Source organism: Hevea brasiliensis, chromosome 10, assembly GCF_030052815.1.
Source record: "Hevea brasiliensis isolate MT/VB/25A 57/8 chromosome 10, ASM3005281v1, whole genome shotgun sequence".
In the NCBI taxonomy this organism is placed as follows: domain Eukaryota; kingdom Viridiplantae; phylum Streptophyta; class Magnoliopsida; order Malpighiales; family Euphorbiaceae; genus Hevea; species Hevea brasiliensis.
Window position 1 is genome coordinate 4914078 of NC_079502.1, and position 25300 is coordinate 4939377.

Here is a 25300-nt window from a genome sequence, read left to right on the forward strand (position 1 = left end):
TATTTTCAAGTTAACCACAAAACTACTACTCTTAGCAGTAAATTGTTGCGTTTCACACTAAAGTTATGAGTGATATATATATATATATATATATATATATATATATATATATAAAATTTAGTGGCCTCATGAATTAATTGATTATGATCATAACCCATCAAATCTCAACCGTCCATTTTGTTGATAAGGCTAGATGAATATTAGCTGCATAAAAGAAAAGTGGTTTTCATTCATTTTTCTGTTCATGAGAAAATACGTACCATCCTAAAACAAAATTGATATATATTTTACAAGCCCTTGAAAGGGACCCAAACATGGAACTTTAATTTGAGTCTCATTTAGAATTCATTTGGCATGAATTTACTCCGCGTTTTACTTCTATTTAAGCAGTAAGTGTAGTATTGAAGAACTCAGGAATTAAAGGTTAGTAGGGTTGGCATCCTTTAGTGTTGCTAGTTTTTACTTTCCCAAAAATTCCTCTTAGCTTCTGCCTCAAAAATCCTCCATTGAACTCACAATAACCTATCTAACTATGGCCCCAGAAGTGCCTGTAGACGTGTTTTCAGGTTCAGGCAAGGTCTCGACCACCCTCAACACAGGCTACTCCAGGAGGGCCTTTGTGACTTTTTTAGCTGGCAATGGGGACTATATCAAAGGAGTGGTTGGTTTGGCTAAAGGTTTACGCAAGGTGAAGAGTGCATACCCTCTTGTGGTTGCAATCTTGGCTGATGTCCCTGAGGAGCATCGTCAAATCCTGAAGTCTCAAGGCTGCATAGTGCGTGAGATTGAGCCCATTTATCCACCTGAAAACCAGATTCAATTTGCCATGGCTTACTATGTTATCAACTATTCCAAGCTCAGAATCTGGAATGTAAGTAATATCATTAAAACATAGCAAAAATCATTCTTCTCTTATCTTGCACTACAAGACAAGCTCTCAATTGCTGGGTTCCCAATGCAATGATAGATTAATCATCCATTTCCTAATATGGGATTCGTATGAAACCTAAACCACCTGTGGTACTATACTGCTATATAAAGGTAGAGGACGAAATATATAGGGTTCACCACATGCACGTACCCCACAACTTAAATTTCTTTGGACCGGCTCTGTAATCATTTTGCAAAATGGCATTAATTAGAACAAATTATGCTTAATTAGTGTGTTGTACTTAATGTTACAGTTTGAGGAATACAGCAAAATGATGTATTTGGATGCGGATATCCAAGTGTTTGAGAATATAGACCATCTTTTCGACACTCCAGATGGCTACTTCTACGCAACTATGGATTGCTTCTGTGAGAAAACATGGAGCTATTCCCTTCAACACAAAATTGGGTACTGCCAGCAGTGCCCTGATAGAGTCCCATGGCCAGCAGACATGGGCTCTCCTCCTCCCTTGTACTTCAACGCTGGAATGTTTGTCTTCGAGCCTAGTCGTTTGACCTACGACAATCTTCTTCACGCTCTCAAGATCACCCCTCCGACACCCTTTGCAGAGCAAGTGAGTTATAGTTTATCCTAACCTAATCACCATTATAATTTTTAAAGACTGCACTATCACTAAGCTAATATATAGAGAGATAGAAGGACATTACAATGTAGTTCGTTAATTGGTTTCTTTGTGATGGAACAAACATGACAGGATTTCTTGAACATGTTCTTCGAGAAGACTTACAAGCCACTTCCTCTGGTTTACAACCTAGTTTTAGCCATGTTATGGCGCCATCCTGAGAACGTGGAGGTGGAAAAAGTGAAGGTGGCCCATTACTGTGCTGCTGTAAGTATTAAGATTAGTCTCATGCATGATCTCATTTCTTTGTTTAAATTCTTTGTTAATTTTATGCTAATCATTAGGCTTTGTTCTTTCATTATTCTGAATATATAAACAGGGCTCAAAACCGTGGAGGTATACTGGGAAGGAAGCTAACATGGACAGGGAGGACATCAAGATGCTAGTGAAAAAATGGTGGGATATATACAACGATGAGTCGCTTGATTACAAGCCCGAAAACTCAGTAGCAGCAGCAGCAGAAGATGAAACTTTCTCAAGGACATCCATTATGGCTTCCATGCCTGAGCCTGCCATTTCCTACATCCCTGCACCCTCTGCTGCTTGATAAATTTATAAGGAGAATATTTAAAAGTTTGGTGTAATCCTACCCTTTTCCTTTTTTCTTTGTTTTATATATAAAATAAATAGTTATATATACCTTTAATTTCTTTTTTCTTTTCCTTCTTTTTTTAAGGCTACTTAGCCTTTTTTTTCTCCCCTTGTGTTACCTAACTTCACACAAAATACTTATAAAGTGTGGACAAAAGAATGTATTACTTTTGTCTGGAATATATATTTGAGCAACTTTTATCTGTAGAAAGGAAATATTTATTAGATGTTCTCTACTGTACATTCCATGGCCAATTGTTTCCATCCTGTGAGTCCTGATATTTTCTTGGTATATTCTAGTGATATTACTTCTTAATTTGTTTTTTTTTTCGTAATATTAATTTTTAAAAAATTATTAATATCAAAATTTTCATTTTCTTATATTACAAAATAAACCCCCAACGCTCAACCACTCCTTAATCTGTGTTTGATTTCATTGCTTTCTGATATATTGTAGAATTTTTAAGACCATATGGTTATAAAAATTGGTGAGCCTTTCATAATCAGTAATAATGAAATGTAAAGCACTTGTAGCATTTTTTGTGTGACCTTGATGTGGATGGCTAGGGCTGGACCATCTTGCCACCAGCACATGACCGATCCCTATTGGTGATCATAGATTCCCGAATCGGGCCCGCTTAAGGAACGTTCCACATGTGAAAGAAGATACTGCCAATGAGGCTAAGAAAGAGAGCAATCCAAGTGGGAGTCTTAAAAAATTGACACATTCCACTCCGTTTGGTATTAAAGGCAACGGCCCAATGAATGGTGAAAAGATAGACGACCCAAGGAACAAGGGGAGACATCTGAGGTGAAATAAACCCACGTATCAATTAGACTAATTCTAAATGTTTATCCAAGGTATGAACGTATTTGCTATAGGTTCTTGCTTCTCCCAATACTAAATATGTGTATGAGATTCAAAGTTTATCCACAAATTATCCTATAATATGCAAGTATTATTAAGATAAACCAAAATCTCTGTTCTGAATGATGTTTGATTTAATTCTTGACACTTTCGTTACTAGTAAACATAAAGATTAATTTCCTTTTCATGCGAGGCTTTAACGCCAGACTATATTATTCACTTTTAAGATGCAGCGCCTCTTTCAATTCCATGCTGCTGATCTCAGAGAAAATCTTCAGTATGTGCTAACATATCTTTAATTGTAGGTGTCTCAGTAGTTGATAATAATATTCAATGTAAAATATATAATTGCTAATCCAAGTCACTAAAATTCATCCTCACCTTCGTATTCCTCATCTTGAAATTTTGAATTCCAACAGCGGTTGTCTTCAAAAAGAAGAGGTGCAGGTGCTACTGCCACTTCTTTGCTTCTCTGGGACTTCCTATCATTCATATCTATAACTGAAATGATCTTCTCCTTAATACTTTCTTCAACAGTTTCCTCTCCAATCTCTCTGGACTGCAAACCAAGAAGAGAAAAGCATTCTTTTTGGAAGTCTGAATCATTAGATGACAAGATGAGGCCCGCAATAGATCTTGCAAGGTCAGGGGCATAACTGCGAATCTGAGATTGAAAACAGTTGCAAACTTGAAGTCTAGTGTGGAGATAAAAATTACTAGATAAGAGATATTTTTCATTTTTGAAATGCCTAAACAGTAATTTTGAATATAAAAAACTAACTACATAATAAGACTTAATCCCTAATGTAATAGTATTCATTGCTTTGGTTGTAATAATATGAAAAAAATGACTTTGGAGTTTGCAAATGAAGGCCAAATGAAATTGAACATTTTATGTGCCTTTCTGTTTCTATAATAACCGTGCATTATGTAATGAATATGAGAGAGAGAGAGAGAGAGAGAGAGAGAGAGAGATTTACCTTGAGGGCATTTGCACTTACAAGAATTCCAGCATGTTTCTCTTTCAGATCATCCAATGCATGTTTAACTGCTCTTTTTATAAGACAACGATCAGTTTGAGTCCTAGACCTTGCTGGTGGTATTATGTCCTTGGCAAAAAGTCAAGAAAAATGTAGCAAACATGTAGGCACGTGTAGGAACACCAATTATGAATCTAAGACAAAGTGAAGATAATGAAGCATATATTTCAATAAAAATATTGGATATTGTTTGTTATAGCTGTGAAGGACCATGGTTAGACGAGTATGAGGTGGTAAGTTCTCCCATCCTAGCAAGTCACCTCCTCTATCCACAATGTTCCCTCCAGCCAAACCATAACTTTTCCAGTCAATGCTAGCCAATGCATTTAGGATTGATTCGGAAATTGTGCAAGGTTTGTAATCTTCAAAATATAATACCTAGAAATTAATGTAGCACGTCAACAAATGTATTTAAGAAAAGCAACAAATATTACAAACTTCAAAGTAATCACACATGCAACATTTATGTACCAAAAAGAGGGGGAAAAGAGGAAGCAATGCATCACTCAAGTCCCCAAAAACCGGAGACTGCCCCTCTTTGCAATGGAGGGAGTGATCAATTAGGTGTTAAGATTTACTAGCATTCCATAAATTTGGAGAAGAGATTGAGATAACTTGGGCATGTCTCCCTCAAGCCTTCTGTCTTCAGTTTTGGTTTTTTCTTGAAATCTGAGTCATCAAATTTCAGTTCATTGTTCACAGTTTAGAGTTGTAGAACCCCTATAGATCAAGAAAATCCATTTATGTTACAGCATTTGATGTTACAACAGCCAATATGCTTTCACACACATCTAAACATTAGACATTCTTTAAACAACCCATAAAAGTATGCTTAGAAGTCTCAAACACACAATATGAGAATGCTTACTTGCAGAGTCACATATGTTCTCAAAATCAGCTGATAATGTTAGGCCCAAAATAATGAAAACTAGAAATGATTGTCACATTTAATTTTCTCTATTTAGCACCACACATGCAGTATTAATTTAATTTTGCCAATCCCTCTCTTTAAAAACGGAACTTTCCTTTTGCTGAAACTTCTTATCAAAATATATCTGACAACATTATAAATAGAAAAAGAAAATCATAAAGAAGCAGGGGAAAAAAGAGGAAAATGATATAGACCTCTGTTTTTGAGATGCATTCCCTAAATGAAGGACAAGTTGGCTCTAACTCGCTTAATATAATTACCACTTCCATCATCAGCCCAGATCCAGAATTCTTATGGCTTTCCAGGCTGCATGCTGTTCCACTTCCAACCTTAAGATGCCCCCTAACAAGAAATTGAGAAAGGAAGTGAAACATCTCCGACATTGTTTAAGGCTACACTACCTACATCTTTATGATTACGCGTTCATTTTTTGCCCAAAAGAAATTTAAAAGGAAGGTTCAATATTGATAATAACCCTACTAAAAGCAAAGCAAAGCAATCCATCATCAGGAACACAAAATGTCAACAAAATAGAACTAAAAATAAGAAATTAAGACGAGACTAATTAAAATTAAATACATTCTCAACAAGGCAAACAGGAACAACAAACAGAACAAATACAGATACGAAAACAACAACCATACACCAAACAACAAATACATCAAAAGCAAAAAGAAGAGAACAACAAACCCGACAAACCCAACAAGAACAAGAACAAGAACAAGAACAAACCAACAAATCTCAACAAATTCAAGCACCCAGCAAAAGAAGGACTCTAAATAGGGGAAGGGACTGGGACTTGGTTGATCTCTTGTCACCATTCTTGAACATCAAACAAACTACCGTAAGATTTGAGATACATGCAAGTAACGATGATGGAAAGTAGAGAATGAAGAGTCAATGGCAAGTGGAGAACGATGAGTTGACGGGAACTAAAATGGCCTGATATTGCTTTGTCAGATTGTAGAAAGAGATGATTCTCTTTAATTTCAATTAATCTGTACATGGGTATATATATACAATTGATTCCTATAATTGTGTTCTACTAATTAGGAAAAAATACTAAATAAGAAATCCTAAATAGGAATACAGAATACAGAATATACAGAGAAATAATATAGTGATTGACTTTTTATAACACTCCCCCTCAAGTTGGAGCATAGATGTTAATCATGCCCAACTTGTTACAAATGTAGTCAATCCTAGCTCCATTCAGAGCTTTTGTGAAAATATCTGTTGTTGAATCTTTTCACGAATAAAGTGACAATCAATCTCAATATGTTTGGTCCGCTCATGAAACACCGAATTAGAAGCAATATAGAGAGCAGCTTGATTATCACACCACAATTTCGCAGGCAGAGAGGTCTTAAAACCTGTCTCATCTAGTAATTGAAGTATCCACATTACCTCACATACTGATTGTGCCATGACTCTGTATTCGGATTCAGCACTAGATCGAGAAACTATATTCTGCTTCTTGCTTCTCCAAGACACCAAATTTCCTCCAACAAAAACGCAATATCCAGTAGTTGACCTCCTGTCAACCTTAGATCCAGCCCAGTCGGCATCTGAAAAAATTCAACATTCAAATGCCCATGATTACCATATAGCAAACCTCTTCCTGGAGCGCTCTTCAGATAACACAAGATTTTTCCAAGGCTTCCCAATGAGCAACAGTTGGGGAAGACATAAACTGACTTATCACACTAACGGCATAAGCAATGTCAGGGCGAGTGACTGTAAGGTAGTTCAATTTTCCTACCAATCTCCTGTATCTCTCTGGATCTTCAAACAACTCACTATCCCCTGCTAACAGTTGTAAAGTTGGAGTCATTGGTGCACTACAAGGCTTAACACCTAATTTTCCTGTCTCTGTCAATAAATCAAGGACATATTTTCTTTGAGACAAGAAAATACCCTTCTTACTTCTCATAACTTCGATACCCAAGAAATACTTTAACAATCACAAGTCTTTGGTCTGAAACTGGGTTTGGAGGAAGGTTTTAAGAGATGAAATACCCGCAGAGTCACTCCCAGTGATGACAATGTCATCCACATAAACTACCAGGAGAATTAAACCAACCTCAGATTGCCTATAAAATACTGAGTGATCACACTTACTCTTTTGCATACCAAATTCCTGTACTGCTTCACTGAATCTCCCAAACCATGCCCTAGGACTTTGTTTCAAGCCATAAAGAGACTTCCGAAGCCTACAAACTTTACTCAACTCCCCCTGAGCAACAAACCCAGGTGGTTGCTCCATATACACCTCCTCCTGAAGATCACCATGAAGGAAAGCATTCTTGATATCCAATTGATGCAGGGGCCAATCATATGTAGCTGCTAAAGAGATAAACAAGCGAATAGAAGTAAGTTTAGCTACAGGAGAAAAAGTGTCAGAGTAATCAACCCATATGTCTGAGCATGTCCTTTTGCTACAAGGCGTACTTTTAACCTTAGCCACAGAACCATTAGGATTTACCTTTACTGTAAATACCCATTTGCAACCAATAGCTTTCTTACCAGTGGGTAAAGGCAATAGTTCCCATGTACCATTAGCATCTAAAGCCTCCATTTCCTCTTTCATAGCATCACACCATGGAGATGAGAGGCTCACCTCACACGGGTATAGGGAGGGATAGGAACAGAGTCTAAAGAAGTAACAAAACACCGAGAACAATAAGACAATTGATTATAAGAAACAAAAGAAGAGATAGGGTAAGTACATGAACGTTTACCTTTATGAAGAGCAATGGGTAAGTCTAGATCAGAATCATGATCAGTATGAGGTACAGGATCTCCCAACGAAGTAGCTGGTGGAGGATCTGAGTCAGGAATTTCCAATCTCCAGGAATAAACATGAACAACGGGAGGTCGAGTAGGTCTAGAGACAGAAGGAACAGGCTGTTGGAGAGGACTAGACATTGGTTGGACAGTATATATTAAGAGATCATCCTCCTCCCCCTGACTCTCATACACAGATGATTGAGAAAAAAATGGAGTGGACTCAAAAAATGTGACATCTGCAGAAATAAGATAACGATTAAGAGTAGGAGAAAAACAACGGTACCCTTTTTGAAGCCGGGAGTACCCAAGGAATACACATTTGAGAGATTTTGAATCCAATTTAGTAACCTGTGGACGAATATCACGCACAAAACAGGTACAACCAAAAATACAGGGTCCAATAGGGAATAAAGATTTTGCAGGAAACAAAGCAATATAAGGAATATCCCCATTAAGGACAAAAGGCGGCATACAATTGATCAAAAAATATGCCATAGAAACTACATCCGCCCAAAAGTGTTTAGGAACTTTCATCTAAAAAAGAAGAGTACGAGTTACCTCAAGAAAATGCCGATTTTTTCTTTCGGCCACGCTATTTTAGGATGGGGTATCCACACAGGAAGACTGATGAAGAATGCCATTTTATGTCATATAAGACTGAAATTGTGCTGAAAAGTATTCTTTGGCATTGTCACTTCTTAATATGCGCACAGAAATATTAAATTGAGTTTTGATTTTATTACAAAAGGCACAAAAGATAGAAAACAACTCAGAACGATCTTCATTAAATATAACCAGGTAACACGAGAGTAATCATCAACAAAAGTAACAAAATAACGAAATCCAGTTTTAGAAGTAACAGAATAAGGACCCCAAACATCAGAATGAACTAACTCAAAAGGGAATGAAGCCCGTTTATTGACTCTAGACACAGAAGGCAAACGATGATGTTTTGCAAATTGACACGACTCACATTCTAGTGCTGATAAAGACTGAAATTGAGGACACAACTTCTTCATGGTAGACAAAGAAGGATGACCCAATCTACAATGAGCTTCAAGAGGTGTTAAGGTACTGGAGCAAACAAACGATCATGTACATGATTTTCCGAATGTAGAGACCACGACTAGCGTCCTCTACCAATAATCATTTCGTAAGATCCTGAAACAAACACCGGTCGGAAAAAGGAAACAGAACAATTTAAGGTACGAGTAAATTTACTAACAAAAGTAGATTAAAAGAGAATTTTGGTAGACACAAAGCAGAAGACAAAGAAATTAACGAAGTCGGGTTTCAGCCTAACCCATGACACAAGAAGTAGAACCATCACTAAAGTAATGAGAGGAAGTGAGATTAGACCAAAAGCGGATAGAAGACTAGAATTACCTATCATGTGATCTATCGCACTGTAATCAATAACCCATTTGGATGAGGAAGACACAAGGCATGTAGTGGATTTACTCACTCAACATCGCAGATGACAAGGAACCGGTAGGCTTTAGAGATACCGACATCGGGAAAATTGTGCAAAATTCTCTGTAGATATCAAAATAGTTTTCTCGGAGGAAGATCTCAGAGAATTCTCTCACGCATATTTGCCATCTGTGATCGCTGATTTTTCCTCTAAAGTTGCGGACAATTATATTTTGTATGGCCAGGCTCATGACAATAATAACAAATAACTCCTCTTGAGTCCTGATTAGAACTAGCCTCTCCATTACGCTGACATTACGTTGTCCATAATTCCTCATCTACTTCCTCTTCTATTACTTTGTTGTCCATTTGGATTACTGGCTAATAAGAGCACTACCGGCTAGTGTGTGAAGATTGGGTACTCTGCATTTAAGGACCCGTGTGAATGTTTCATGCAAAGAGAAAATCTCGAATCGATAGAATCGAGATTTAGCGATCTCATACTCTGAAGGAAGGCCTACAAGAAAACTCATAATGACCATTGCTCGTTCTCTGGCCTGCTGAACTTTCACATCAGGACTAAAAGGCAACAATACATTAAGTTCCTCATATACCCGTTTAAAATCCATAAAATAAGCCGTGAGAGACTTATCCTCTTTCTCAGCACGGTAAAATGCCTTATAAACATCATAAATACGGGAGATATTCCCTTTACCGAATCTGAGAAAATCTAAGTAATCCATCAATTCCTTAACAAATTCACAGTGATTAATTAAACTAATTACCTCACTATGAATCGAGTTCCGAAGCTGTAAAAACAACCGAGCATCCTCCCTTAGCCAAATTTGTCATGTATTATCAGTGGGTGGATCTTTAGTAAGGTGATCATCCTTATCAATGCTACGCAAATAGACCCTAACAGTCTTACTCCACTCCAGCTAATTCGAACCATTAAGTTTGTGTTCCGTGATTTTAGTCATCACCGGAATCACATCAGAAATAACATTCTTATTGTCTGCCATTTGTTGAGACAAAGAAAACTAACCGAAACGCTAATCTAAAGTGCTTATAGCAGCAAAATAACCCAAAATCACAAATCAAGCAAATACCGAAATAGGATCTGAGAGCCAAACCTTAGAAGTCCTTTAATGGTGTACTGGATCAGGCAACAGCACACAGTGGTGGAATGAGTGGTTGAGGCGACGCCGGCGATGTTGATCGGGGTCGAAACGGCCGGTTGGCGGCCAAAGTCTCTCCTGAGCTAGGTGGTGAGAACAAATAGTCATCCTAGATTGATGACCTGCTCTAATACCATGTAGAAAGAGATGATTCTCCTTAATTTCAATTAATCTGTACATGGGTATATATATACAATTGATTCCTATAATTATGTTCTACTAATTAGGAAGAAATCCTAAATAGGAATACAGAATACAGAATATACAGAGAAATAATATAGTGATTGACTTTCTATAACAGTCAGAAATTAGAAGGACTGGGAGAGAAAAGAAACAGCTTGTTTGGGAGGAAATTTTTTGACGTAAGATATGAGTTTTAAAAGTACCATGCTTGTTTGGGAGGAAATTTTTGGAAGTTTCAAAACCTCTAAAATCCTCACTTTTTCAACCCACCAAATTGGTAGGTTAAGGAGGCTTTGATACTTTGCCTTTCATTACCTTATTTTAAAAAGCCTCCATACACTCCATCCAAACACACTGTAAGAGGAAGGGAGAAAGAAGAGCTGAAACTGAGGAAGAGAACAAACTGAAAGGGAGCAGCCGGCTGTGAGAAAATAGGCACACACACAGATGAAAACAGCCACATTTTAAGTAAACCTTCGGTTCGGTTTGGTTTTTTTACTGAATTAACTGAACCAAAAAACCCAAATTTTTCTAAAATTAAAACCAAAACTGAACTGAACAACTTAAAAATCAACCAAAAACAAAATTAGATTGGTTCGGTTCAGTTTTTTTTGTTATAACCAAACTTTGCTCAGCCCTAAATTCAACATCTACACAAAAAAAAAAAAATCCATGCTCCATGTTAGTTAGAAAAAATGATGCCATGACCTACAGTCCATGGTAACCAAAAGAATTTGGGATGCAAATTTGTAACAGGAACAGGAATGTAGACAAATACAGGGCAGCAAATGCTGATGGTACATACATACTCATCAAAATTGACTCATACTGGTATCTCAAGTCACTGGATTTACTCACGACATTTGCAGAGTTGTATGCAATGCAAATATTGAAGCATAAAACTTTTAATTCTGAATCATAAAATCATTAATGTATATTAACTGAGATGTGAACCATCACACCAACTTATTAGTGAATGCAGCGGAGTCCCATTATGAGCAAGAAGCTTGCATGGATGGACTAAAAGCTTACCAAGTTGAGAAGCATGACTTGCAATTGTGATTTAACCTATGTCCATGCTTTAAAACATAATCTTCAAGGCCTGACTTCAGACACTCAACGCTTGAAGTTGAAAAAGTTAAGTGATTGCTCTCATTTGCTAGAAAGACCTTTTCATATTGTGATCCAGGGACATCCTCACATCCAGCCACCAGTTCAAATGCAACATTCTGGGAAAAAAATTGAAGCTGATCAGAGATGCAGCACCACAATTTACTGTAATAGATGGCAAAATTTTCCGTGCACCTAAAAGACAATGCAACTATTTTTTACTATCTCATCTCTTTAGGTATTGAATTTTGATGATTAACACTTATATGTGTCAAATAAGATTAAACCTTCTAGTAAGCCTTCCCCATAACCTCTGTGCATATATTTAGTTCTGTCATTGCAATTTTGCAGTCTTTGAGATAAATTACTATCTCTTTTGGCCCATTGATTCAAGCCTTATGTCCAAACTATGTAATATTCAGGTGTTCACTCTTCCATTTTATTTGTCCAAAAGAAATTTATGACTAATCTTTCATCAAGTGACGTTCAGATCAATTAAAAGCATAAAGCCATAAGTGTGAATTTTAATGGCAATATAAACTATCATAGGTCATCACTTAATATAAATCACAATTGGATGCCAATGCCACATCAAATTTTTCTAAAATTAAAACCAAAACTGAACTGAACAACTTAAAAATCAACCAAAAACAAAATTAGATTGGTTCGGTTCAGTTTTTTTTGTTATAACCAAACTTTGCTCAGCCCTAAATTCAACATCTACACAAAAAAAAAAAAATCCATGCTCCATGTTAGTTAGAAAAAATGATGCCATGACCTACAGTCCATGGTAACCAAAAGAATTTGGGATGCAAATTTGTAACAGGAACAGGAATGTAGACAAATACAGGGCAGCAAATGCTGATGGTACATACATACTCATCAAAATTGACTCATACTGGTATCTCAAGTCACTGGATTTACTCACGACATTTGCAGAGTTGTATGCAATGCAAATATTGAAGCATAAAACTTTTAATTCTGAATCATAAAATCATTAATGTATATTAACTGAGATGTGAACCATCACACCAACTTATTAGTGAATGCAGCGGAGTCCCATTATGAGCAAGAAGCTTGCATGGATGGACTAAAAGCTTACCAAGTTGAGAAGCATGACTTGCAATTGTGATTTAACCTATGTCCATGCTTTAAAACATAATCTTCAAGGCCTGACTTCAGACACTCAACGCTTGAAGTTGAAAAAGTTAAGTGATTGCTCTCATTTGCTAGAAAGACCTTTTCATATTGTGATCCAGGGACATCCTCACATCCAGCCACCAGTTCAAATGCAACATTCTGGGAAAAAAATTGAAGCTGATCAGAGATGCAGCACCACAATTTACTGTAATAGATGGCAAAATTTTCCGTGCACCTAAAAGACAATGCAACTATTTTTTACTATCTCATCTCTTTAGGTATTGAATTTTGATGATTAACACTTATATGTGTCAAATAAGATTAAACCTTCTAGTAAGCCTTCCCCATAACCTCTGTGCATATATTTAGTTCTGTCATTGCAATTTTGCAGTCTTTGAGATAAATTACTATCTCTTTTGGCCCATTGATTCAAGCCTTATGTCCAAACTATGTAATATTCAGGTGTTCACTCTTCCATTTTATTTGTCCAAAAGAAATTTATGACTAATCTTTCATCAAGTGACGTTCAGATCAATTAAAAGCATAAAGCCATAAGTGTGAATTTTAATGGCAATATAAACTATCATAGGTCATCACTTAATATAAATCACAATTGGATGCCAATGCCACATCAGCATATTTTGAATTTAAAAAAAGCGGGAGTGGGAGGTAAATGATCAAAGTGGCTAAGAAATCAGCTTGCTTGAGTACTTTCAATATAGACATATCCTCCCCCCATCAAACCCACCAAAAAATAAATAAATAAATAAACCCATAAAGAAACATGCCTTCAGCTCCATTAACAAATTCCCTGAGAGAAATAAGACAACTAAACACAAATCATTAAAAACAGAGCATTAGAGTTGTAAGTTCAACTTACAGGTATCTTTAGAATGAGAACCTGCAAAAGAAATAAGAAGAAATTTGAGGTAAACAGGGATCCATAATTACTCTTAGAAAATATAATTAAAATATTCAAGTAAACATGAGATACAAAGTCCTCAAAGTACAGCCAGCAAACCTTTTGAAAGAAATCATTGATCTCTGCAGTTAAAACATCAATGCTCTCAGAAATGGACAGACATACTTCAGTTCCACTGGAGAGGAGTATCGTACCAAATATCTCAGTTGGGATAACGAAAACTCAATAACCTGAAAAACTCAGTAGCTAAAGAATGTTTGATGCCTGAATTTTACGCCATTCTTAGGATTTGAAGGTAGCCGAGTCAGTCTTCTGCCAGAAATGGTTTCTCTTAAATTTAAAAGAAAATGATGCACCTCATTATCACAAAAGCCTGCAATCCCCATAGAAAATGGTAGCCAGAAGTGAAAATTAAATAAGAAGAAGAATATGCATCATCAATTAAATCATACCTTTTGCTAGTAGACCATTAACTGTGATAGAAAATAACCTCCCTAGGAAGGGAAGGAAAAAGAAAGAGAAGAATATATGCCACACTTATTCAGCAACTCTATGGGTTCTAATCACTACAATATTATCATTCTTATGAGAACTTACTGGTAGTTGTGGCAGAGAGCAACCCATCTGCACCAGAAGGATTAACGTCAAACAATCAATTAAAATTTAAAATGAACCGGTACAAACTGAAATGGATTTGATGTTCTTTACAATGAGAAAAGAGATTTACATTTTTTTTTTCTTAAAATTATAACTACAATGATTCAGAAATGTGGCTGTTTACCCCATTTTTCCACGCCAATGCCTTCCCAGGAGCACCTCAGGTTCTGAAACTCTTCCAAGCTGCTCCCAATACCAGTATCAGAAACTGCAAATAATAAACAAAAATGAATCGCCAGAAATTGGAGAAAAATGCTCATAACGTTGAAATTAAAACCAAAAATCAAACAGATGGACGGCATTTTACTTGAAATCCGAATGATGGGAGGATCGGAAGCTGGAGAAGATTTGAGAACAACAGATAGTCTACAAATATGTTCAGACACACGGCATCTTTGAAATGCAGATGAAATCAACTGCAAATTACATGAAATTTCGGCTTTAAAATTGTTAAAATAATAGAAGAAGAAGAAGAAGAAGAAGAAGAATAAGAAACGAGAGTGAAGTGATAGTGATTTTGAACTGACGTGAAAACAGAGCTTTGAAACTGAAGAAGAAATATCCATCGGAGAAATTAGTGGGGACTGGGGAGCTAAACCAAAGCGACAACAATTACATAATTTTTCAGAATTAAGGACTTTCTTTTAATAATTAATTATATTTTATTTGTATCATGAAAATATTGAATAATTTTGTTTTTATAAAAAAAAATATATATTAATAATAAATTAAATAAATAATAAAATTAAAAAATAATATTTAAAAAGGATGAGCTGTCATGATAATAGTGAAACAATGCCCAATCAAATGAAATTTAAATTTTTTTATTCCATTTACATACAAAAAAATTTAAATATAATAAATAAAAATAAATTAATTATAATTTATTAATAATAAATTATTATCTTAATAAAAATTTATAAATAATATTTAATTAATATTTATAAAAAAAATTACAATGAGAATTCAGCCTATTCAATCTATTCATTTTAAAATTTAATGAAACCAAATGTTCATTTTGTTTAGACAGAAAGCTAAATTAAATTAAATTAATAAATAAAATAAATTAGTTAATTAAGTTTTTATACATAATTTTAATCTTTGTTTAATTTAATATTTAATTATAAAAATTAAATTGAATTGTATTAAAAAAATAAAATTTAAATTAAAATGAATCGAATTAATTAAAATAATTGAAAAAAAAATCAATTTAAATCAAATAATGTTTATATATAAATTTAGCAATTAATTAGACTACTAGATTTTTTTTTTTTGCAAATATATTAGAATATTAATACAATAATTGAATATTTGACAACATAAGAAAATTTAGAAAAATTACAATGTATAATATATATCTACTAGTTTTTTATAATGAGAAGCTTCGTGCAGGTTTTTTTTTTTTTTTTTTTTAAGTGGACATCATTTGGGTTCAAAAGTTTAATATTTCACAAGGGAAACATATATAATTATAAGGACTCATATTATTAGATAAATCTACACTAATTTAAACGGTTGAATATAATATTTAATTTTTTTTATCGAAATATATTTATAGATTGCATTTAAAAGAGAGAGTTATTATAAATATGGGTATATAAACAAACAAAAATAACAACAAAAGGCCTCACAAAAACTAAGCCAAACAAGAAAAAAAAGCCATAACATAACCATAACCACCAAAGCCCCCTACTAAAAGTAAGGCCCAAAACCCAGTCAAGAGAACCCTAGGACTTGGTGGATCCGATTTGCATAGACCTGGAAGACAAAAAGGAAGCAGATATTCAGTTGCTAGCAATGTCGAAACCCATTATTAGTGCGTGGGATGAAGTAATCGAAGGAGATATCATGTAGAGGAAACCTCAAGCCATTGCCTAAAACAAAACCAATCAGAACTTCAAAGCAGCTAAAGGAGACCTCAGCAAAAACCAACAACACCCATACATCTCTATGCAGGTGACAAATGGGATAAGGTTAGAATTCCTGAAGTAATATAACTAGTAATCAAGATAAAACTAAGAAATAAAATGAAAGTTAAAGTTGATGATGAGATGGACATCCTTGAAGGAAAAAGGTGTAAGAGTGAAATAGGACTAAGATTAATGAATAAGTGCAGCAGGTTGAAAAGATATCAACAATAGTAGAAACAGGAAAAGGAAGTGGATAAGATTCAAAAGATAGGAAGAAAGCTTGGTAGAGCTAATTATAATGATGAAGATAAGAATGAATAGGTATGCTAGGAACACACTAAGAGATGTTTGAAACAAGTTATTATGAGATGATAGATTAAAGGAGTAGTGGAGCCTCGATCTAAGTGCCAATGTGTGAAAAGTAGGCCACATACTAAGAAGCTTTAGGAAGAAGTCTAGATATTTCTATTCCAGAGAAGGAGTGGGAAACGATAAAGTTGCACTAATTAGGTTGTCAGAGAATATAAACACTTTTGTCATATAAGAGAATAAACCCAGTTCGCTTTCTAATGTTGATAAATGGTACACTTAGCCCTTGGAGGGAACTCTACCTAACTAGTTATATAAGATGGACAAAGGTTGGTCTAAGTACCTTAGTAATGACACAAATAGATTGGAAATTTGAAGTATCATAAAAGTGAGAAGATACACAGATGCCAACCATTGAGGTCAAATGATAAGTAAAGATTTAGAATAAGATGCCTATGATAGGTGCTATAAAAAACATCTTATAGAACATTATAGGATAAAGAACATAAGTCCTGTCCTTGGAAAGAAGAAGGTTGAGAGGTAAGCGCCAAGGTTGATTGAAGTTATGAGACATCAAGTCAAGTATAGAGAGATATAGTGAATACTTGAGATGTCAGAAAAATGATCAATGAATAGCCAAGAGATAAGAGCATCTCTAGGAAGAGATGATGACAGTTAGGACACTATAGTAGAATCAGAGAGCAGTAGAATGTCATCTATAATATATGAAGAGTTTGAAGAATAAATGTTTTACTAATCTCTGTATAGCTGAAGGAGTAATGATTGCACTTGTTCTAATAATCTTCTTTTCCTTATCTCTTATTTATTCGAAAATTCGAGGACGAATTTTTCTTAAGGGGGAAAGAATGTAACAACCCAAAATTTTTAAATTATAAATAAAATGAAAAGGAAATATTATATTATTAATAATATAGGATTTATTTGAATTGATTTTAAAATAAAGGAAGATAATAATAATAAATAAATTAATAATAAATAATTTAATTAAAGTTAATTTATTAAATGAGAATAAAATAATTAAATTTTCCTAGATTATATTTATTTTATCATTACTAGAGTTTTATTAAACTTTAACATAATAAAATAATTTTGGACCTAATTGTAAACCTCTAAGAAATTGAGGGACTAATAGTATAATTAGAAGTTAAAAAACAGAAACCCCAAACGCAGTGCACAGGCCCCCCCCTCCCCACCTTTCTTTATCTCTCCTCGATTCCATTGTTCTCCCTCCCTTCTCCTTTGCTTCCGGCCACCACCCCCGCCACCCATCTTCGGCCAGTGTTTCCAACCACCACCCCCGACACTAGTGACCTCCGGCGATGCCCCGATGGCGAGCTCTCGCCGTGAAAACGTGAGGAAGGATGAGAGAGAGAAGCCGCGCGCCGTCGGAGCTTTGGGCCTCGATTCCCAGCATTTCCGACACCGGACGGCTGTAGTGCCACCAGCGTTCACCTCCTCATGACTTGGTGCACTTTTCCCTACCGATGGTGCTTCAAACCGTCGCCGGCAACCATAGTTCCAAGGAGAGAGAAAGAAGAGAGAGAAAGTTTTGGGCAGTGTGTAACACCCCTGATTTTATATATTATTATTGGGCTTCGTGTAGGTATCCTCAATTCGCGAAAATTTGACAGTTGTCCGGATCTGTGAATTTCCGGCCAGCCAGACTAGCTACCGGAAAAGTCTCCGAATTGGATCGAGGTTTTGGCTACCCCACCATTGTCAGGCATCCCGAGCGCGTTCCCGAAGTCGGAATCGGCAAAGGTAAACCCGAACCTTGTTTTTACGTAATTTTCTAGTGCTTAAATAGGATTAAAAATCCGTAAAATATTCGTGGTAGCTTAGAAAATTATGATTCTTTTTGCAATAGCTTAGTAATATTGCTAAGGACCGCGGGGCAAAGTTTTAGAATTTTTAGAGCTTATTTGGGCAGTTTTTGCAAAAATGGTCAATTATAAGGACTAAATTGAAATATTACATACTGTGATGGATGATTGATTTGATGGGCCCAGGAGGGGCTGTGTGATATGATTGAGCTGTGGATATATGGATTGTAAATATAGAAGTGTGTTTTGAGCCATTTTGCAGGTTGGGTAGGTCCTAGGTATAGGGGAGACTCTGCCAGATTTTCGGCACTACTTAGGACGTATTGATCTTTTTCTTTGTTTGTATTGAGTCAAATTTATTAAATGATTGTAATAAAATTGTCGTGAGCCGATGCCTTCTTCCTCCTCCGCTACCTCGGTGACCATCACAAGTCTGTGAGTAAAATATTAATTTTAATTGTAATTTCGATATTATTATATGTTCAGATGCCCATGCATCACTTATATGCATATATTTATGTAGTTAAACTCTAGGCACGATTTATGATGCATGATAACCATAAAGTGCCATGATGTTGTTGTGGTAATTTGGAGCAGCGTGCGTTGGCGTGCGTGATGTGGTGTGGACTATGGATAGACGGGTAGTCACGCTTGAGTAATTCAGGGACCCGATCCTTCGAGGGGTAGTCACGGCTTGAGTAATTTGGGACCCTCGATTTGGTTATTAAGTGGAAGTCCGAGCTTGAGTAATTACCGCACCAAAGTTGGATTTAAGAGAGTCAGATAGAGATCGCTCCCATATGTTATGATTGATACTACAGGTGTGTGAGCGCTCCAAATTACCGTTTTGATGTTATGATGTGAAAATGATGTTGATGTTGCATTTCACTCTACAGGTTGCATTATTTTTAGATAGTTATATATATTATTGTTAAATTTGATATTATACTCTCTGAGTCGAAAGATAACTCCTGTTCAAAAATTTTTACAGTCCACAGGAGGATACTTTTTGAGGTTAACTCGCTTTCTCCTCGCAGTCAATTATTACCGCTTGTATAAACTTGTTAAATCTTAGAATTTCCGCATGAGTTAGGAATGTTTATTTGATTTGGGTCCAGAACTAAATTATTATTTTTGGACCTGTAAACTTAATATTCTATGCATGTTGGATGGATTGGATGAGGGAGCTGAGCTCCCATTTATTTTTATGCTGATGAGTATGTGGAGGGTGAGCTGAGCTCCCCAATTGAGTATTTATTGTGTTTACAGGTCGGGTGAGTCGAAAACTCCCCGTTGGAAAGTCCATTTTATGGCCGGACTCTGTCCGTTTGTTTTCTTGAAATTGGGCCCAAATGGGCCTTAGAATTGGGTAAATGAACAGTTAGGCTTACTACGGGCCTCGGGGGCTTTAGGCTGGCCCAGGTCCTAGTGCCGGTCCGGCCCATAGGTTGGGTCGTGACAGATGTGGTATCAGAGCTTAGGCTCCAGATTCATAGGGAAAAATTATCTAAGTGTTGGGAAGAGTCTACTAGGAGTCACATGCGGAGTATAGGATTCTGTTTCATCTTTTCCTGTAATTCTTTGTTTCTAGATTCTACGTTATATCTCGGGAAATATAAGATTACCTCAGTTAGTGTCTTGATTTTCGTGGAGTACACAGAAATGTGAAATAGAGTTAGTAGACATGTGAGGTCTATCATGAGGATACGTACTCCAAGAAATGTTATATTTTTGTCTGTATGGGTTTAAATGGTGTGCCCATTTCGTGTAAGACACGAGTACATAAAAGTGAGTCTTAAAAGTACAGTTGCCCTAGATAAGGATGAGGATACCACTACTGGCAGTCATCAGTAGATGACCCAGTCAGAATAAGTTTGTGATAATAGAAGATTCAGGAGAGATAAGAAATTAGGAGACCTAGTCTGTCAGGACGTATCGTAGTAACTATACAATGTTCTCGATGTCTGCTCTGTAGTCGCAGACACTGCATCGACATGAGATTATTGTGTAGAGTCGCGTACTTCCTCAGTAGTGCTTATGATGAGGATGTTGCGAGAGTCTGCTTTGGTACAAGAATACCGCAATGAGTTTTATATCTGCAGAGGAGTTGGGAACTCCTGGTTAAGAGCCTAGAGCTAGAATATCGAAAGGTCACAGTTGGGTGGTAACTAGAGTCAGTGACTCAGTTACCCTAGCATGAGCTAGAGTTACAGTAAGAGTTGCCATCAGACCAGAGGTTTCGGACTAGTTGCAAAGTAAAGGTGACACCTATAGAGTGAGAATAGTATACTTTGTGTGTATCAGTATGGAATAAAGTACAACCCTACTACCTAGGGAAGGTCGAAACTATGAATTGATGATTTACGGAGCTATGATATAATAAATGAGACATTAATTTGACATGGTTTTGGGCAAGGTGGTAAATGTAGTACCTTTGTTGCAGCAAGTTATGGTATAGTCCTATCTTTTCAGAAGGGATCGAAAGTTATTACTAATAATGGTGACCAATAAAATAGTGTCCCAGATGGGACTGTAGAGTGTGGTAGAGAGTAGTTGGCTCGGGTATCCTGGAGAGGATACAAGTTCCATTATAGGAATCATATATAATCAGATCATGATGGATGTAAATCCTTTGAATTGGATGACAGGTTTGGGTGCCCGGAATCTTAAGTTTTGGGCTAGTTGAGTAAACATGGAAAATAATAATAATAATAATAATAATAATAATAATAATAATAATAATAATAATAATAATAATAATAATAATAAAATTACTGCAAAATTAGTTCTCGAGGTAGTAAGGGTATTATGTAAGCTAAAGGATAAGAATAGAGATCATACAATAAAAGTATGACTGTAATTTGCTGAGTTCCTTTCTAATTTCAAATTATTCAAAACAATAGTATAATCTAATTATAATAGTGTTAAGAGTAATAAATTAGCAAAGATAAATTATAGAAGGCCAATGGATAGAGAAAGTGCAGAATGAAAGTTTGGACAAGTGATTGTAGATACAATATAATCTAAATGCTAGTGGAAGTACTAGCTAGAGTGGTCAAAGGACCAAATCTGAGTAGCACAGATATGTGATAACGCGGTAGAGACTCTGAAAGATATAGTTAGCAGGTACAGCTGTCATGTTAGGAAGAAGAATGGAACCAGGAATAGAATAGTTAAGTTCTATTTTGGGTAAGACAAAAGAAATAAATGAAAGGACAATCTGAATGGCGCATAATAGAAGGAACAAAGTTAAGATATAGGGTAGGCTAAGTGTTATTCTTGGCAAGGTGAATGACAAGGATGGAGAACCCAAAATGGGACCATATTAGCAAGAATAGTGATGGAGGTATGGAATACAATAATAATGAGTAAATGTTAGAAGGTGTGCGATGGTATTGCGGACTACCTAAATAGGTAGAGAAAGAGAAGTTAGTAAGCAGTAAGTTGAATAAAAGTCACCTAAGGGATCAAATAGGTATGATGAGAGGAAAAGAATGATAGATAATGACACATAGGTTTTAGGTTAGACTTTTGAGATAGTGAGAAGGTAGTTAGAGGTTCGTTATGAATGTCAGCAAACATTTTTAGTGTGATCAACGTAATCACTTTGTAGTGAAGCAATAACGACAGGACAATAGTAGGGGTAGAACGAAAAGTGACAAGTCTGGATGGTTATAAATCACTAGAAAGTTCAAGGATCAAATTAATGACCCTAGATAAGGGTGGAATTAGTGTTGGAAGAATTTATTAGTGAGAGAAATCTTTCAGGAATCAACAAAAGTTAAGGGCACAATATAAACGATGATAGATATGAATCATAGGTCGAGTATAAGTAAAGTTAATAAATTAAAAAAAAAATATTATGGCAGAAGGACGATGGTACAAAGAAAGGGTTCATGCAGATGATACCTTATAGGTAGAGCACAATTGTGCTAGGAGATGATGAAATTTGAAGAGAAAGACTAAGAAACATAGGTTAAACATTATTATATGGACAATCGGGCGTAGTTGAATATAAGAGGATATTTTCTTTCTTTTCAAGTTTAGCTTGTGCTTTTGGTTCTAGAAGGTTATATAAGGAAAAGAAACAGAGACAAGGAGACCTAGTTATTGAGAGTTTGGTAGGCACAAATTCATACATAATTTCCTGATATGAGAATGACAGTAAGTGCATACCTAGTGTTAAGTATGAAAGGACGATCAGAGTAATGACAGGAGTTAAATTGAGTTAGCTACTAAGGCTTGCGACTGTTTTAAACTATGAGCTAGATGAAGTACTATTTATGGATGAGTTTCAATAGATGAAATTGTTCGATGGGTAATTTGAGGTTGAAGTTTAGAAAGCTATGGGCAGTATATATGATTATATTAAGGAGAATGAACACGTGAAGTATCTTATTTGGAATTAAGGCATGACACATATTTCCTACAGCCGTGTTAGTTCAGATGGAACTTATAGTTTATGGGGCTCATATTCATCCAGGATAAGCAATTTCCTACTAAGGCTGGTAGGGAATGATAATGTTCTGATAGTTAAGTTGGAAAAAAGGTGATACAAGAAAAATTTTCTATGGGTAATTATAAGTGTTACATAAGGTGAAGAATGTGCTGGTAGGAGTAAATCATAGGGTTAGAATTCTTGAAGTAATGAAACTAGTAATCAAGATAAGACTAAGAAATAAAAAGAAAGTTAAAGTTGATGATGGGATAGACATCTTTGAAGGAAAAGGTGTAAGGATGAGATAGGACTAAAATTAAGGAATAAGTACAGCAGGTTGAAAAGATACCAACAATACCAAAAATAGGAAAAGGGAAGTGGATAAGATGCAAAGGACAGAAAGAGAGCTCTATAGAGTCAGTTATAATGATGAGGATAAGGAGTGTCTAACCACTGCCCCTGTGTTGGCACTACCTGTGAGTGGTGAAGGATACACCGTGTATTGTGACGCCTCCAGAGTTGGCCTTGGGTGTGTTTTGATGCAGAATGGAAAGGTAGTGGCTTATGCTTCAAGGCAGCTGAAGAGGCATGAGCAGAACTACCCCACCCATGATTTGGAAATGGCGGCTGTAGTCTTTGCACTGAAAATCTGGAGACACTATCTCAGTATGGTGAAGTGTGCGAGATATACACCGACCAGAAGAGTAAAAAGTACATCTTCCAACAGATTAAATAAAACTTGAGACAGAGGAGATGGAGTGAGCTACACAAAGACTATGATTGCACCATCCAGAACCACCCTTGGAAGCCCAATGTTGTATAAGTTGCTTTGAGCAGGAAATCTACTGGCAGGTTCGCGCACATTTCAGCAGAGAAGAGACCGTTGATTCAGGAAGTACATGAGTTGATGGATCAAGGTTTAATCCTAGATCTTTCAGATGAGGGGGTATTGTTGGCTCACTTTTCAGTGAGGCCAGACTTGAGGGACAGAGTTAGAGTTTCCCAGCACAGAGACCAACAATTGATGAAGATCATAGAAAGAGTACAGCAAGGTGAAGGTGGTGAGTTTGGATTTGCCAATGATGGCGCCCTAGTGCATGGTTCTAGGATATGTGTGCCCGATGTGGACAACCTCAGGAATGAAATCATGCGAGAGGCACACTACACACTTTACAGTGTCCACCCAGGTTCCACCAAAATGTATCATGATGTGAAAGATAGCTACTGGTGGAATGGCATGAAGAGAGACATAGCAGACTTTGTGTCCAAGTGCTTGACTTGTCAGAAGGTGAAGTTTGAACACAAGATACCGTCTGTGAAGCTGAAATAGCTCCCTATCCCATATTTGAAGTGGTAAATGATTACTATGGATTTTGTGACTGGGTTGCCTCGTACCACGCGAGGATATGATTCGATATGGGTAATTGTAGACCGCTTAACTAAATCAGCTCACTTCTTGCCAGTGAAGATCACGTATTCTGTTGCACAGTATACCCGACTCTACACTCGAGAAATAGTCAGATTGCATGGAGTTCCTGCTTCCATAATATCCGAGAGGGCCCTGATTCACTTCTGGTTTTGGAGAAAGTTGCAGGAGGCACTTGGCACACAGTTGAACTTCAGTACGGCATTCCACCCTCGCATGCAGACAAATTGAAAGGACAATCCAAACATCGAAGACATGCTTCGCATGAGTGTTTTGGATTTTGGAGGTCAATGGGATGAGCGGCTAGCTTTGGTGGAGTTTGCCTACAACAACGATTATCACTCCAAAGATAGGGATGCCACCCTATGAGGCACTATATGGAAGAAAGTGTAGGTCTCCTCTGTGTTGGACGGAAATGGGGAAGCGAAGGTGCATGATGTAGACCTAGTGCAAGACACTTGAGGTAGTTCCTTTAATCGTGGAACGATCAAAAACAAATTTTCAAAGAGGCGTAAGAGTTATGCACCCAGACGGAGGGATGTGGAGTTTGCGTGGCGACTATGTATTCTGAAGGTTTCTCCAATGAAGGAGTCGTGAGATTTGGAAAGAAGGGCAAGTTGGCTCGGTATATTGGACCTTTTGAGGTTACTGATAGAGTTGGAGCAGTTGCCTACCGGTTGGAGCTACCACCCAACCTTTCTCACGTTCATCCCATGTTTCACATCTCCATGCTCAGGAAATACATTCCCGATCCTTCTCATGTACTACAACCAGATGTAATAGAGCTAAAAGAGAACTTGACATTTGAGGAGCAACTCAGAGCCATAGTGGACTACCAAGTGAGACAGCTGAGATCAAAACAGATCCCTATGGTTAAGGTTTTGTGGAGGAGCCAGTCAGTGGAAGAGTGCACCTGGGAGTCAGAACGGGACATGCGTAGCAAGTACCCTTATCTGTTCAATGTGCAATCATGTAC

The 25300-nt window shown here is 36.5% G+C and overlaps 2 protein-coding genes across 2 annotated transcripts; one reads left to right on the forward strand and one right to left on the reverse strand.

Annotated features, from left to right (window-relative positions):
* The first annotated feature begins 401 nt into the window (after positions 1 to 401).
* LOC110631626 (galactinol synthase 1) lies at positions 402 to 2220 on the forward strand. The gene is made up of 4 exons (XM_021779523.2): positions 402 to 871; positions 1185 to 1505; positions 1647 to 1781; positions 1894 to 2220. Exons 1-4 carry the CDS (start codon positions 533 to 535, stop codon positions 2119 to 2121), a joined length of 1023 nt encoding a protein of 340 aa, XP_021635215.1. The 5' UTR covers positions 402 to 532; the 3' UTR covers positions 2122 to 2220.
* A 1093-nt stretch (positions 2221 to 3313) lies between these two features.
* Positions 3314 to 15077, reverse strand: LOC110631625 (type 2 DNA topoisomerase 6 subunit B-like). The gene is made up of 12 exons (XM_021779522.2): positions 14925 to 15077; positions 14705 to 14813; positions 14522 to 14605; positions 14338 to 14364; positions 14005 to 14113; positions 13840 to 13915; positions 13699 to 13719; positions 12781 to 12977; positions 5199 to 5346; positions 4261 to 4451; positions 4014 to 4143; positions 3314 to 3697 (listed from the first exon to the last, which is right to left on the reverse strand). The coding sequence occupies exons 1-12, from the start codon at positions 14961 to 14963 to the stop codon at positions 3398 to 3400; spliced, it is 1431 nt and encodes a 476-aa protein (XP_021635214.2). The 5' UTR covers positions 14964 to 15077; the 3' UTR covers positions 3314 to 3397.
* Positions 15078 to 25300: the final 10223 nt, after the last annotated feature.